This window comes from Molothrus ater, chromosome 14, assembly GCF_012460135.2.
Source record: "Molothrus ater isolate BHLD 08-10-18 breed brown headed cowbird chromosome 14, BPBGC_Mater_1.1, whole genome shotgun sequence".
NCBI lineage: Eukaryota > Metazoa > Chordata > Aves > Passeriformes > Icteridae > Molothrus > Molothrus ater.
The window spans coordinates 6,952,683-6,968,315 of record NC_050491.2 but is presented as its reverse complement, the minus strand read 5'-3'; the positions used below and the strand labels follow the sequence as shown (position 1 = coordinate 6,968,315).

Sequence of the window (15,633 nt, the reverse complement as noted above, 5' to 3'; positions counted from 1 at the left end):
GTAAATTTCCCTAATATGTCTATTTTTCTATCCTGCCAGAAGGGTTGCTAATGAATTTGCTGCTTGAATGCACAGACAGATTGGGAACTATAACTGTGCTGGCCTGGGCAACATGGCACTGGCACCAAAAACCTATTTGTACCCATGCAAAGTTCTCTCTAGAGTACGTCTTTCATCCAGAGGTGATTTTCCAATAAAATCAGCCTCGATTATTGCAAGCGCAGGAGCAATCCCTGAGGGAGTATATCAGGCAATTCAATACTAGGAAATGTTGTACTAGGCAAAATTAACCTTGTAGCAGTGTTATTTCCTGAAACATTATCTAGCTTTGCCTTTCTTTCGTATTCATTGATCATAAATGACTGGAATTTTTTTCTTCTTCTTTCACTTAGAACAAGATCATTATTTTTTGTAGTTGTATTTAAATAAAATGCTTGAAAGACACCTGTTTTCCTCTTATTTCATTTACTGCCAAAAGAAAAGACCTTTTACTGTATAGCTGCATGTTTTTTTTTGGTATTTAAAAGGTGATAACAAGGAGGACCACATTTACTCAGTCCTGTTTTCTTGATCATGCTAAACAGAGGAATCCTAAACGATATATAATCACAAGGCCACAAACCAGAAAGAAAAGGAAACTTCATTGTCCCCTTGCACACCAACAAGAAGTAGGAGAAATGCCAGTGAAATGTGAGGAGTTTTACAGTCCAAAGGACAGCAGGTACAGGCCCACAGATTTCAAAGATACAGCTGGAGAAATTCAGATTACAAGGATACAGATTCAGTGAAATCCCACTGCATTGTACCTTTATCCACTGCCTCTTACCAAGCTCTCCAAGGCAGGGATCTTCATCTGGAGAGTGTCTAGAACATGCTTGAATCTCACTAAACCATATATTCTTATACATACTCTAACAGTTACAGTTTTGCTCTGGTTATTTATCCTCCAGCAACACAAAAATGGTCTTACAGTGAAATTCAGGGGTATGAGATCTGAATGCTGGTTCCTATGCTGGATTCAGCCAGCTCTACTGAAACCATCAGCACAGGTTCTCCCAGTTATATCAGGATCAGGACCTTCCTTCAGTTTACCTAGCATTTGTTGATTGGTTGCAATACTGGAAACATATTTTTAAAGCATAAATATAAAAAAGATCATGGGTAGTTAGAAAACAGCTGTTATTTGATGCAACACCCTAAGCAAACACTCTGAATAATGGTTTGAATAAATGCTAAGCAATTTAAAATTAAAAATAATATCCAGGAAGACAAATATATAATCTAAAATGATCAAAACCACAGGATGAGTGAGGAGGAACAAACGAGTGCTTCTTTGATCAACAGCAGATACATGCTAAAACTGGAAAAAAAATATTGACATTAACTAACTTTTTTTTTTCCCATCAAAAAGAGTCAGGAAAAATAAGGTTTTGTTTGGCCCTAACTTTCATTTTTTCACAACTTTTAAAAATGGACCTAAATTTAATCTTGACAAGCTGCATCACAATGAAGGTGCATGTTTTGGAAAATAACATTAGTGACCCAGTTAAAATGAAAATACTTTTTTATCCCATCAGCTGCAAGACTCCTGACAAACTTTACAGAAATATGTGATTAGCCTTGATCATCTGGCATATATCTGTCTCTGTAAATGCAAGGATCCAAATGTAAGGATTCTCGAAGTGTCTGAAGTCCTGTGATGGCCACTGAGCACCTTGGCAGCTGAGGGGCATCCCACGGCTGGGTACAGCCAGCAGAGCTGGATATTGATGGTGTGCACCCGGATTTGTAAGAGATAAGCTGGAGGAGCTCTCAGGGTCTGTCCATCTCACTGTCTTTAAGCAAACACTGCACTACCCGGGCCATGTGGTAATTTAACCATCCCCTATAAATTACACAACCAAACCGGAAGTGTTTTGCTGTAAAATGCATTGTGCCTGTCTGAAAAACCTGTGCTCTCTCCAGGTACCTGTTGTGGTGGTGGCTGGAAACCTTAATAAAGCACTACCTGTTTTATATTTCAGAGCCTACCAATGTGACTCATTTGTACAGTTTTAAGTCCAAACAAACTGCTAGTCAACTAAATTATAACTTATTACCACAGGCTACAGACTTTTAATACATTCTGTGGTTGGAACAGGACTGATTTACTGCTTTGGGCCCTGCCAGTAGTTATCATGCATCATTTCACTAGAAATAAAAATAGCCCTACTGTGGTTATCCTTTGGACTGATAAAAATTTATCTAACAAGATGTATCAGAGGAACAAATTCAGAAAATAAAGGTAAAATATTAAATAGACTTATTATTTTATGTCTAAAGTACTACATCTTCTAGCTGCTGTGATGACTTTGGAATAAAGCAAATGGTACTGCAAAAAGGAAAAAAGATCTAAAGGAGCAATTGAACTCTGATAAAACCACATGGGGATAGCTGAATTGTCAGAGCTTTGCAAGAGTCAAAATTTACATAAAAATCAGTATTTAGGGATTAATGCAATATCATCAAAAAAGATTTAATATGTGCGTTTCTTTGCAAACAGTTGAAAAGCAGGAGTTCTATAATCCATTTCCAACACTAACCTTTAACTTGTGAGAGTAAAGTAATCCTTTGCAACATTTCTAGAGCTCACATTCTGCTGAGGAAATGCAGCCCCTGGACAAAGCCCACTGGAGACCAGCAGCAGCCTGTGCCTCTTGGTTCCACTGCAGGTGCTGACCCTGCTGGGAGGATGGTGGGTCTGTACAGACTGCACCACAGGGTCCAGCTGGCAGACTCCGGGGCATTTTGTGAAATTTTGGAGGAGCTTTATTGCTGGTGCAATAAACCAATCCCATTGACCAATCACTGCACCTGTGAGAATTCTTAAGTGGACAGATTAGGAAGATCAGGGGCTAAAGAACATTGTCTATAATTGCCTGTAAGTGGGGCTTTTTCCTGGATTTCTGCTGGGGATTTGAGTGCTTTTGCATGCTAGACTTAATGTATTAAAACATAAATATGAATGGATTTCTTTGAGAAATGAATATGGGCAGGCAGTTTAGGCACTATGTTATAATGGATTTTCAGAATTAATTGAATTGGTGCTGTCTGATTTAGTAGTTGGCCAGAAATAGTCTGAAGAGAAATGTCAAGAAGGAAGGTTTAGAATCGGAGATAAACAGGTGGCATGTGGAAATTGCTTATAGCAGGTTTGGGGGTTTTGTTTCTTTAGAAGTAGTTTAAGTCCTTTAGTAAATGTTCTGTACATATAGAGAAATGTCTATGGGTACCTATGGCCTATGTATCCATGTATGTACATGAATACATATATATATACACACAGAAGGATGGACTGGTTTGGGTTGGAAAGGATCTTACAAAGGTCAGCCCAATCCCCCTGCAATGAGCAGGGACATCTTCAACTAGATCAGGTTGCTCAGACCCTGTCCAACTGGACCTCAAATGCTTCCAGGGAAGAGGGATCCACAACCTCTCTGGGTAACCTGTGCCAGTATTTCACCACCCTCATGTTATAACCTTTTCCTTATATTGAGGTTAAATTGACCCTCTTTCCCATACATATATGTGGCCATCCTCCCATACAATTAGCCATGAATGGGAGGTTTCTTCAACCTTGTCATGACACACTTTTTTCATCCCTTTCTAAACACAGGTCAGGAGATCCCCTGCAGTGGAAGAGCTGCATGTGTACCAATAGCATGCTGCCTCTTCCCTGCTTCTCTTGGGTACAAATGCCTGATCTGGCTGGTCAAAAACAAAACAACTTTCAGAGTCAGCCCACTGGCCTGCATTTCTGCCAGTGGGAGCAAGAGATCTGTTTATGGTTGCTGCTATTGCTGCATACATTAGCTGACCCTCAGAGCCTGACCTGCTCGCCCTCCTGCTTAGTGAGTCAATAAGAAAATCCTTTGGCTCTGCATGACTTGCTTAGACCTCAGACCTTCCATGCAGAATAAGGTCTAGCCAGGGAGGCAAAACCAAGGTGCCACTCCAGCTGGTAAAACAAAGATATTTTTAAAGTGCAGTCAGGAGAAACAGGCACTCCTATCCCATGTATAATCAAGGATGAAAAGGCCACGAAAAATACCACTGCGCTTTGCAAATGAGAGGTCAATTGAAATGTCAAGATATCAAATGTTAATGGATTGCATTTCCAATGATGGTTGGGACAGAAAACCATACCAAGTCAAGTCAGATGCCCTTCAGAGGAGAAGATGAATTTTATGGCAGGAAAAGACAATAAACACCAGAAATCTTGCTGGTTAACAAACTTGTGGCTGATGGAAAACAAATATATTTTGCAGCAGGATTTTAACACAAGCTATAATCTCAAAACATGTATCTGGAAGTCATTAAAACTACAGCAAATTTAAGCATATGCAGGTGTTTGGGGAAAATGCCATTACTTTCTACTGAAGATTTTAAAAGGGACTATAAAAGAAGGGAGTATAAAGGACACTCAAGGAAAGCAATGTTTTCTTCCCTGAAGCAAGAAGTCGCTTCCAATATTTTCACAGTTCTACAGAATTTCATGGACTACATGACTACACTCTTAAGAGCATTCATTTTCCATTTAAAAATTCTAATTTCTTTCTTACAAAACCCTTGCATTTTATAGTGTTGGATGACATCAAGTTTTAGCCAAACCATTCTCTCACCTGCCCACATTTTCCCAAGGAATCCATCTGGCCATTTTCACAAACAACTGTAATCTGAGACATTTGTTTAGAGTGACATTATATCCAGTCCATAGTCAGAAGGGCATTGCCATGCAAGTAACTCATCTCTTTGTATGGAAAACCTGAAAAGAACATGTTTATGTTCCTAACACTGTTTCTGCCCAACACAGCAGACATAGAGTCTTCCTTTTCAATTGCAGGGAGATTTGCCTTGTGTCTGTATAGTTCACTGGTGGGCTAATCCACATTGTAAGTGGATCTGGAGTAGGAAGACTCCTTGGTCTATACAACAGAGGGATGTAATATCAGGAATGAAGAACAGTGACTCATCATTTGCTCTTTTCTGAAAGAACAACTACTTGAGTGGATTCCAGTGAAAATATGAGGAAAAGGGTGTAAAACAAACAAAAAGATTGTTTTTCTCCACAACGTGGTGCTCAATGTCACACAATGTTGCGGTGACAGGAGATATAAACTGACTTCATGGAAGACTTTGCATGGAAAGTAAGTCCACTGGTGCCTCCTAAACACAGGATGTGTGTTTGTGGAAGTGCAAAACACTGTGTGCAGGAAGGTGGGAGGAGGTCTCTGTAATTGCTGTTCTTTGCCCCTCACCTTCTGCTGCTGGCAGAGATGAAGCCCTGGGCTGGTTGACCTCCAGACCACGTTAGTGTAGAGGCTGCCAAGCCAAGTGCATTTGTCCTTGAGAGTGGGGACTACCCTGGATATGGGGGGATCCTGCAGCTCAGCCCACCTCAGGACAAGTGATGTGAACCAAGTCAACATGAACATGATTCCTCTAAGTTTTATGCTGATGTGAGCTCCCATTGTCCACACAATGGGAGCTCACAAGTTGAGAAAGAAATCTGGGTTTCAGAACAAAGCTATTGTGGGGTTTTAGTGATATCACTGTTCTTCCCCTCTTGCATCAAATAACGGGTTATAAAAGATTAATTCCTCTGGATCTGCCCTAATTCAAAACCTTCTCTCGTGTAACAGATCTTTAGAAATCAGAAACCCTCCATAGAGTAAAATTGTTTAAGTCATGTTACCTCTTTCAGATGCAGGTATAGGAACAGCTTGATAAGGACCAGCAAGTAAATAAGCATGTAGGACTTTACATCCAGGAATCCCTTTTGTACCACAGACTCTCAGTGTAAACATGGCTAAAAGCAATGGGAGAAAGCAAGTGCTCCTTCCATAACAAGGCCAGGAGAGCATAAATTAGTTTAATTGAATGGATTCAGCAGGTATGGGGCACACCTTGGTGTCATACACCCTCAGAAAAGGGTCTTGTGCTTTTGGGAAAAAAAAAAATCCATTCTGCAGATACAGAGATTTCTTAGCTATTTTCTGAGTGCTTATTTATAGTAATATTATGTAAGATGATGCTACCAATACATAAAGATGAGTTCTGAGAATGCCTTGTGCCTTCCAGTACTACAAGCACCATGGAATTGAAGCCAAGCCTTCTTTCTGAAGCAGCCAAGTGCCACTGCACCTACTTGGGCCATCAGGAAGCTCCCACAAGATAGTCTGAGCACCAACATCCCCTTGGACATTGAGAAACCAGCTGCTTGGCTGCCTTACTGAACTGCAAAAAGAAAACTTCCTTGTTTTTCCCTCTTTCCTTGTATTTCTGCCTTATTTAATGCTGTAGGGATTCCAGAGAACATAAAAGAACAGTAAAACTCCTACCAAATATTACACTAGCAACGTTAATGAACTGAGCAATGAAAAGTAAATAGACCATTTCTATAGAAATCTTCATTGTGCTCCTAAACTAATACATTAAATGGTGGCACTATTGGCTCTGTCCAAGGACTTTATATAACCTACAGTCTTTAAAAGGAAGTCATTTTTGCTTCAGTTTTGGAACACAAGAACTATGTCAGCATAAGGTAAAAACAAGGAAATTTTTTATGCTAATGACAACTGCGAATATTTTATATATATATTTATATATATAAAAAAAATATATATTATAGCAGATGTCAAATGCAGTTAGATTCAAGTCTACTTATTAGTGCATGGCTTTTAGCCAAAAGCAATTCACATTTGCAGAAGTGTACTATCACATATGTCTTAATAATAAAAATGTGTTTTTAAAAATGTATGTGATAAGTCACATATGGTAGAAGGAATCTGTACAGCTTTCAGCCCTTATGACAATGGAAGCTACTAACTTTATTTTGCATAGCTGAAGAACATTAAAATTCAAGTGAAATTCTCCTTGACATTTGAGAGCTACAAAAGCAGCTACTAAAAGCTGGCCAAGCCTGAGCTGTACTAAGTGTGGCTCTGACACTTCTACATAAATGCAATCCATGGCTACTACTGCTATCTTAAAGACACTATTCTTTCTTTAACCTGGAGAGCTTTAGCATACAATCATAATTGTACACAGGTACCCTAAATAGTTACATGTCACTGAACAAAACTAGGCAGATTTTTCAGCTGCTTTGTTATGCACAGTGTAATTAATGTGTATAATGGATCCCCTAGGGTACTAATTGAAGCTGCCACCATGAACATAGTCAAGGAGAAGTTAAACAACCAGTTGGGGGAAACATGACAGGGTGAAATACACACATGTAAGTGGAAAGAGTGAGACTGTCCATCTGGCCTTCTTCCATCTCAAAATATTGCCCTTACTCAAGTCCTATAAAAAATATCTTAACCTAAATCATCCTTTCCCCCCAACTCCCAAATCTTTCTGGTGGATTAATTTGGCATCAGTGGCACATACATTCTGTTTAATAATTGCAGTGCTCAATGCCTCCGTTAAAAGTGGGAAGATACAATTCAGTTGAGTAATTCTTGAGAATTTGATTCAAAATATATAAAAAAAGTGTATGAATGATAAATGATTATTTTGGAGCTGTTCCCCAGGAATTTCATCACCTTGCAACTCCTGGATCCTGTATAATGTGAGATGAAAACACAGCTCATTTCACTCTCTATTAAACAACCCCCAGCTAACAATGACTTTAATTCAGCTTGCACTGAATTTGAACTAGCCTATAGGCAAGACAGGTCCCTTGTCTTATTACAAGTTTCACATGCTATCAGGTCCTTGCTGGATCCTATTTCTAATTTTTATCAGACTGAATGAAACATAAGGAGAGAGTGATTTATGTTCATCTGACATATCCCCTAATCACTCCAAGGACTGTTCATACACATTCTGTGTTCACTTTATAAGGTGTAAATGACTATACATGATGGAATCCAAGTGACAAATAGATCTGTACACTTCTGTTATTGTGCTAGAACACAATGACTGGGGAGTCCTGTCAGTGCATGTTCTTACAAACACAAACCCACTCCAGTCTAAAAGTCAGCATTATCAGCAAACTACTAAAAAAAAAAAACCTCTGTCTTTAACAGGAATATACAGTTACTGGGATGTAGTTAAACTGCTATGAATACCTACTGAAGTTTAAATACGTGTTTTTATTGCTACATAAGAGCCCATTAGGACTGGAGTATTCATTATTTAAACAGAATAACTGATACTGTTAGCTTTAACTGAAAATGCCTTTTCTCAAAGAGCCAGGACATCTATACAGCAACTTCCTTAATTCAATGATATATGGTTGAGTGTTGCTGCTAGTGCCCTAAGATTTAAGAACTTATCATAAAATGCCCTTGAAATTGCTCCCTGGTAGCTTGCTCATCCTTCACAAAGCCCTGTGCAAAGAGCAGAAACATGCATGTATGTATGGTGTAAGAGGGCACAGGCACAGAGGGAGAAAGAGCTCTTAATCAACAGGATAGCAAAGCCTTGATACATAGGTGCAAAAGATTCCCATGTGCCCAGAAATTTTTTGGCACATTCCTAGTTATTTCCCCCGTCAGACCTTCTCGAGGATTGCAATTAAAAATCATGATCTTTTTTGCATTTACAAACCTCCCCAAGGCTAGAAGCACTATGTATTGAGCATGATTGTGATTATTTGGCAGCTATTCATAGACAACACATTAATTTATGGAAACTGGATGAAACTTGAGGAGTGCAATCACTAGGGACACAAGAGAAATCGAAAGCTTTCCTCAATGATACTGACCTTTTTACTACTATGATTAGGGGCAACATGAATTCTATTATCTCCTTCATCACCTCTCTTACTGTCTTTTTAGTCATTGTATACAACAGTGTCATTAAACTTACATTTTCAAAGGGATATAAAAATAACTTACTTTACAGGAATGTTTCTCAATTTTGTTTTTTCGGCAGCCTGTAAACAGAAGAGGGGTGGGGGAAACAAATCATTAAGCAAGAGCCACACCAAAGCAAGCAAACATCAGCTCATGGAGCTCTTCACTAGCAACATCCCAGGCTGTGGGACCATTCAGAGAGATAGTGCTGGGTCTGAAATACTCCTGTCCCAGTTTGTGATATCAGTGGGGCTTGTTTATTTTTAATGGCCACCAGTCTTTAGCAACTGCTCATTTAGGGCTGTAACTTCATTTCCCACTCTGAGGTCTGGCCCCTTTGTCACAAGCTATCTGTCCCTATCAGGAGCAAGAACAACAACAGGAAGAAATAGAGGGAAGAACGGATTCCATTTCCAAAACTGTTTTTATTCACCAGCAACAGAAAAGGGCAAGAGATGACCAAATGTTCAGATCAATTTCCTCTTGTGAAACCTTTGAGAAAACACACTCCAAATCATCTAAATGAGTAAATCTTTGGGCCCCTCGGCCTGCACCACCTCAGACATGGAGCCTGGTTCCAGTTTATTGCTGAACCCATTGATCTGTGTACAGTCCATTTATCATTCATGAAAAGAGCCAGTGATCTTCACAGTATATTAGAAGAAACAACTCAGATCATCTGTCAACGGCCCTCTTATTTCTGTTTCCCTCTCCACGGGGATTTCATCTCCTTCGATTCTTCTTGAATTAAAATGTTGCTAAGCAACACAGCTGGGGGCAGCGATGGCAGCGCCGCGCCAGTCTGTCACACCGCTTAAGCTGCTCGAGATGTTAGGGGAGACTCTTCCCTTTAATGCTTCTCTGCCATAATTATGTAATCTGAACCGACCTTGCATCCCTCTCTTGTTTTGTTGGGAATAGGTAAATAATATTTTAAAGGAAGAGGGATGGAAATATAACTGGCAGAGAAAGCTGGTGTTGTATCATTTCAGAGAATTCCTCCTGGTGTTTGCAGAACAAGGCTGTAATAGATTTAAATGTGGAAAGTGGTCAGATGGTTGGTGAGATTACAAGCACAGAGAGTAGTGAAAGGCAGAATTAAGACAACTGATCCATAAACCCATTATAGAAAGGAAAGTTTTAGTGCCTAATTACCTCCAGAGGTATTTTTACAAAGCCTGCCGACATTTAGGAGAAGGGTTATGGTGAGGAACTTTAACCTCTGCTATACTAAGGAATGGAAATAAAATGGTTCATATGTAGGAAGTGTGAATATTAGTGGTTCAGAAAAATGCTCATATAAGCTCTTGACAAATTAAATCCTTTATGAAAAATTACAGACTTTTGAAACCTCTGGGACCGCACAACTGGGTACCAAATTTTGCCAGAATGAATTTCCCCTTGAGCTCTACCATGGGGCTAGTTTTTCAAAATACCTGCTCTTTTGGCACTTTTGCCTCCCATCATAGCAAAGGTAATATCTGCATTTAAATCCATGAAAATCCCTAATAATGAGTTTAAAATTTGGGAGAAAGAATGAGAGCTTGTGAGAGCTTGGATGGTGTAACAGCAATCCTCTGGGCTGGCTCCCAGCTTGCAAAGAAAAATATGTTTGTTTCATTTGGATTATATTTTCCATCTAAAGAATAAATCAACGAATGCATGATAGGAATCAATTACATTAATTGTACAGTAGGGGTGCTAAATAAAACACTTAAACCTCAGGAAATGTTCAACTTCAGATTGCACAAGTAATTGAGAGAAACCCAAGCCTAATTATGCCTTCTCAAACAAGCTTATGATGAAATGGGGTCCCTGCCTCAACAGTGAGATAATGTGATTGTGTCTCTTTCCAATAGTTCTCTGCAAATGTAGAGTCAGAAGCATGCTATTAAGAAACTTCCTAAGTAATAAACTACATGTAACAACACAGAAATGCTTAATTTAAAAAGAACTCAAACATCATCAAAAATGGCATTTTAGTTTCCCAAACTTCCTACTAAAATCCAAGTTTCAGTCCCATCCTGCAGGAAACTAAAATTATTTTTAAAGCTCAAAAACATTCTTCCACAATGTCAGAATATTTTTTTACTGTAGAGTGGTATTTTCCTTGACTCTTCTATATACCAAATAGCTGGACCTTAACAATTCTGAGTTCAAGCATGTGAAACTTGCATCTAAATCAAGGTTTTTCCCTGAATTATTCAAAAAATCACTACACAAAAACAGGTATCAAAATACAGATAAAGAAGAGGAAACAGCAGAGAGTGTCTAGGATCACAAGTAAATAATGATAATGCAGTTGATTTAATACAAAGTACAGCAGAATATATTCTGGAGAGCACATGCATGATGGTGTGAGCTAAACTGTTTACATGAAAGATTAAAGAAGATGAAGATATTTCAGAGAGTGAGAACTGGCAATGTCAAAGTCACAGAATATTAAAAAGCAGAGTCTAAACTACATGTTTGATTTTTGGCCACTTAGCTATGTCTATCACAACCATTTACCCTGAAAGAAAGGTAGCAGTTTCAGGAAGAAAGAACTACAGATACATTTTGTTTTCTTGGGCTGCGAACATTCTAGCATACATATTTCCCTAGATTTTTACATGGAGAATTTCCATCTTTTTTTCTCCTTTGTTACCAGAAAATCATACCTTCCTAACTCTTAAGAAGAGACACATGCTGGAGGAACAGTGCCCTTCACACATATGCTTGCTAATACAAGACTGAAAAACCATTACAAGCACTTGGGTTAATCTACATGCCAGCCCAGTTTAATGCTGGATCATCAGACAAGTGGTCATTTCCTGTTACAAAGGATTCACTTTGAGTGGGATCAGGGTGATGTTAAACACAGCACACAATACATCAGGGATTCCATCAGAGAAAGAAATGCAGGATCTGTCCTTCTGTTTTTATTTGTTTTGTAGGTGCTGCTCATTCATTTTTCAAAGTGTATTTGTTGCGATATCATGAGCATGCCCAGTGGCAGAAGATAAAGGAAGGCAAAATCAAAGTGACATTGAGTAACTCTACACATTAGGCTTTGATGCAGAAACGTATTGTTTGAAAATATTTGGTGTGCAGCAGGTCTGTCAATTAGAGCTAATTATTTTTCTCTGATCAGGAAGAATGCAATCTTGTTTTAGGCAGGTTTCTTTGAAATGTACGTCTTTTATATAACTTCATTATAGGAAAATACTTCTTCCAAATTACTTCTTTTCTCGGCTGCTTAGCTATTGACTCAAATTGTCTGTGTTGAGTAGTTCTCTCTGCTTTGATAATTAACTTTTGATCATTACTGAATTTAGCAGCTCTAGTCAGATGTGTTCATAGCTATCCTCCTCAACTATTTCAGTGTTCATCGCCTTTAATCTTTGAACAAAATGATCTCATTGAGCCTCCATCAGCCTCGCTACTCAGTTAATAATTCCTGTTTCTCATCTTCACCACTGAGTTTGATTTGTTTTAGACTTGATGCAAGCTTTTGATTATTAATTTAAGATATTTCAAAGACAAACATGTTTTAAGAGTAATTTTTTTAATCTTATATTCCTAGGCCTTTACAAGTAAGAAATTGGTTTTAACTTCACAATGACTCCTGAACTTCATGTATTAAAAGTACTATCTAGAAACAGAACAGGTGGGAGGTCCCTAAACCCCCATATATGTGCCCTGAGTGACAGATGCTGCTGCCAAAGATTGAAATGAAATTGGACTGGTACAATGAAATATTCAATGGGTGTTAGGAGAATTACATCATGGGATCTTTGTTAATTTTGAGCTTGAAAACATGCATTAAAATAATTTAGGATGATTAGAAAATGGAAGTTGGAGTGAACCAGACAATCATTCCACTTTAATTTGTAATTTTCTTCTGATTTTTTTTTAACAATTATGGCCTCTGAATAATTGTGCTTCTGCTCCCTAAGACCTTATTTCAACAGCTGACTCCATTGTTGAATAAGAAGGAAGAAGACGAGGAATGTGTGAAAAGCTGTGAGACACAGAGGCTCATCCATCAGAGAGATTTTGCCCAGGGATGTTTTACCTGATTCTTGTAGCTGTGAATGACTCCTACCTCTACACCTGATTTTGGTACTACTTGTTTTACCATTAGCTGAAGAGGCACCTGCACTGTGCTGTACTTGTTCTGTAATGTGATTTACCCATAAAAATACTTTGTTAGAAGGTATTCAATTATTACACAAAAGATTAAACAGGGGAATAAGCACAAACTACTTCTAGATTATGAACAAGGACTGAAAATGTAAAAACAATGCTTTTATTCATCACTATCTATTACCTGACTGGCTTTTGGATTGAATGAACCAGAAAAAGTATTCCAGTCAGTACAACTTTCCTACATCACAAAGGAGAGATGAATGAACTGACAAGGGGATGGCTCAAAAATAACCAATTAAAATAATTGGCATCTGCAAAATGCAAATTATATTTTTGGTGAAGTGTTACAGGCAAAAGGTCTGCTATCCAAAGAAAAAAAGTATTTTTCATTGCATAACTGAAAATCCAGAATTTTCATTGAAAACTATTTGATTTTGAGAAAGTGGGATTAGACAAAAGATTTTTTCCAAGAATGCCCCTTCACCCTCTTGATTCAGAAGCACTGGTGAGCCAGCGAAGAAGGCAATTGCTGAGCCTCAGAGTATCTCTTAGGATGAGACAGAGGACACTTCATGCCATTGAATGGGCTGCCAGAAGAAGGCAGGCCTTCATGCTCAAACTTTCCCCCTTTTTCCATGAGCTGCTGCAACTCTAACTCAGGTTTATTTCATAGTTTCTGACCAGCTCTGCCTGCTTGGGTGAACAGCCAAGTGACTATGCAAATAAGTGCTCTGATTCTCTGATGATGCAGTTGATGCTAAATACAGTTGGACCTCCTCTGGAGGAGGAGAATATGGTGTGCAGCAAACAAACCATCCAGAATTGTGCTTGGAATCAGAAAGCCAAAACCCAAGGCCTGAAGGATCAGTATGTGTATGTATAAATATGTGTGTTGTGTTCCTCATTTTTTTTATTCTTTACTTCATTGCTTACATTCTCCTCTACCTGTCCCCTAATGTCAACAGAGGAGATTGTATTTCTTTCTTGCTAATTGCCTTTGACATGAAGTTGGCAACCTTGCATTTGAGATTCTGTGTGTGATGTTCCCAGTCAGTCTCACCTCGAGGACAAAAAGGCCAATGTTACTGTATCAAAACAGGACCAAAACCAATGGAAAAGATACTGTCCTCCTCATGTCACAGTTTAAAAATGAGTATTTTCCCCTCAGGATTCAAATGTGTGGAATGGATTAGCCAAAACCCATTTATTGTAATATCAAGCCAGCAAGCATGTGGTATCAGCAAATCAGAATGGTTCACTGAGCCCTCGCTGTGCATGAGGCACCGAGAGCTCCCATCATTGCTTTGAGCAATGCAGTAACCTTCATGGCTTCACAGGGAGATGCTCAGCAGTACTTGAAATACTGAAAATTTCATTTCAATTGTTGCAGTGGAAGTTGGGTAAAACAAAAAAAAAAAGAGTTTAAGTGACCAAATCTAAACCAGTCTGTCTGTGGTTTAGGAATCACCTTCACCCTTGATAAACATGAACTGTTTTCAATTGAGCAACAACACGGAAATATTTGGGCTTCTATCAGCAGTTTTTTCCAAAACCCTGATTTCCATCAGTGTAATGGTGTAAATCAAACTAAGAAAGTGTGCAATAACAAATGTGGCCACTTCCAATTCTTCAAGAACTATTCTATAATTTTTTTTAAACAGAAAAGAGCTACACACACTGCGAGTACACACTGCACTCTGAGGAGTGCCTGGCTGCTTGTGTAGACATATCTGAGCTGGTTTAAATTAGCCACTGTGGATACTGTGAGCATTGTTGCTCTCACCACACAGGTTTCAGTTTACTCAGTGTCTTCGGTGAACTTTACAATAGAAATTGCTACAGCTATCTGTCAGTGAGCAGCCCTGCTGCAAAGATAACTCACAGAACATGTTTGCTTATTTTAGGACTTCAATACTGATGTACCTTGACAAAAGAGGCTTGAACCATGTCTTCCTTTCCCATAAAAGTGCTCTTGATGAGAAGCTGCCATTTGTACTAATTTTGAGTCCTCAATCCAACAAAGGAGAAACATGACATTACAAATTCTACTGATTCTGCTTTTGCAGTCCTAAAAATCATTGTAACCTACCCCAGGTGACTCTGCCTTGTCAGGGGAGTTGGACTTGATGATCTCCTGAGATCCCTTCCAACCCTGGAATTCTGTGACTGTCAAGTTAATTCAACAAAGCTAACCAGTGTCTCACAAAACATAGCAGATATAAGGGTTCTTAGAGTACCAACTATGGCAGAGAATGGAACTCTTTCTAGAGCTAGACCTGATTTTCCCTAAGAATTGTTTTATTTGGAAAACAACTATACATCCCTGCTGACAGAAATTTGGAAAACTGTACTGAATGGTCCATTTTTAAGAAAAAAGATCCACATTGAAATTGTGGTTTGAAACATCATTTCCTGGAAATTAATTTGTTACAAACTAATCACAAATGACCAAGGTTTAGTGGATGATAATCCTATTGTGAAAATAGAAAAGATCTATTGGTAACCAAAACTCAGTATTTGCCATTGTCATACTTACTGATGATTATTCTAAAATGTGTGTTTGGTTCAACCCTCCAGAAGGCTAACAAATAATAAAAAAATCCATTCCTTGCTGGGTTTACTCCATAGCTGTACTTCATCAAGTTAATCACATGACTAA

General features: G+C 38.6%; 1 protein-coding gene across 6 annotated transcripts in view; it reads right to left on the bottom strand.

Moving 5' to 3' along the window:
- The window catches only part of AFF2 (ALF transcription elongation factor 2), a 332,307-nt gene that overhangs the window by 71,106 nt on the left and 245,568 nt on the right, over nt 1-15,633 (bottom strand). For all 6 annotated transcript variants that reach the window (XM_036401947.1, XM_036401952.1, XM_036401950.1 and 3 more), the window contains one exon: nt 8,886-8,923. In XM_036401947.1, the coding sequence (XP_036257840.1) occupies nt 8,886-8,923 (38 nt within the window). The remainder of the gene's footprint in view (nt 1-8,885; nt 8,924-15,633) is intronic.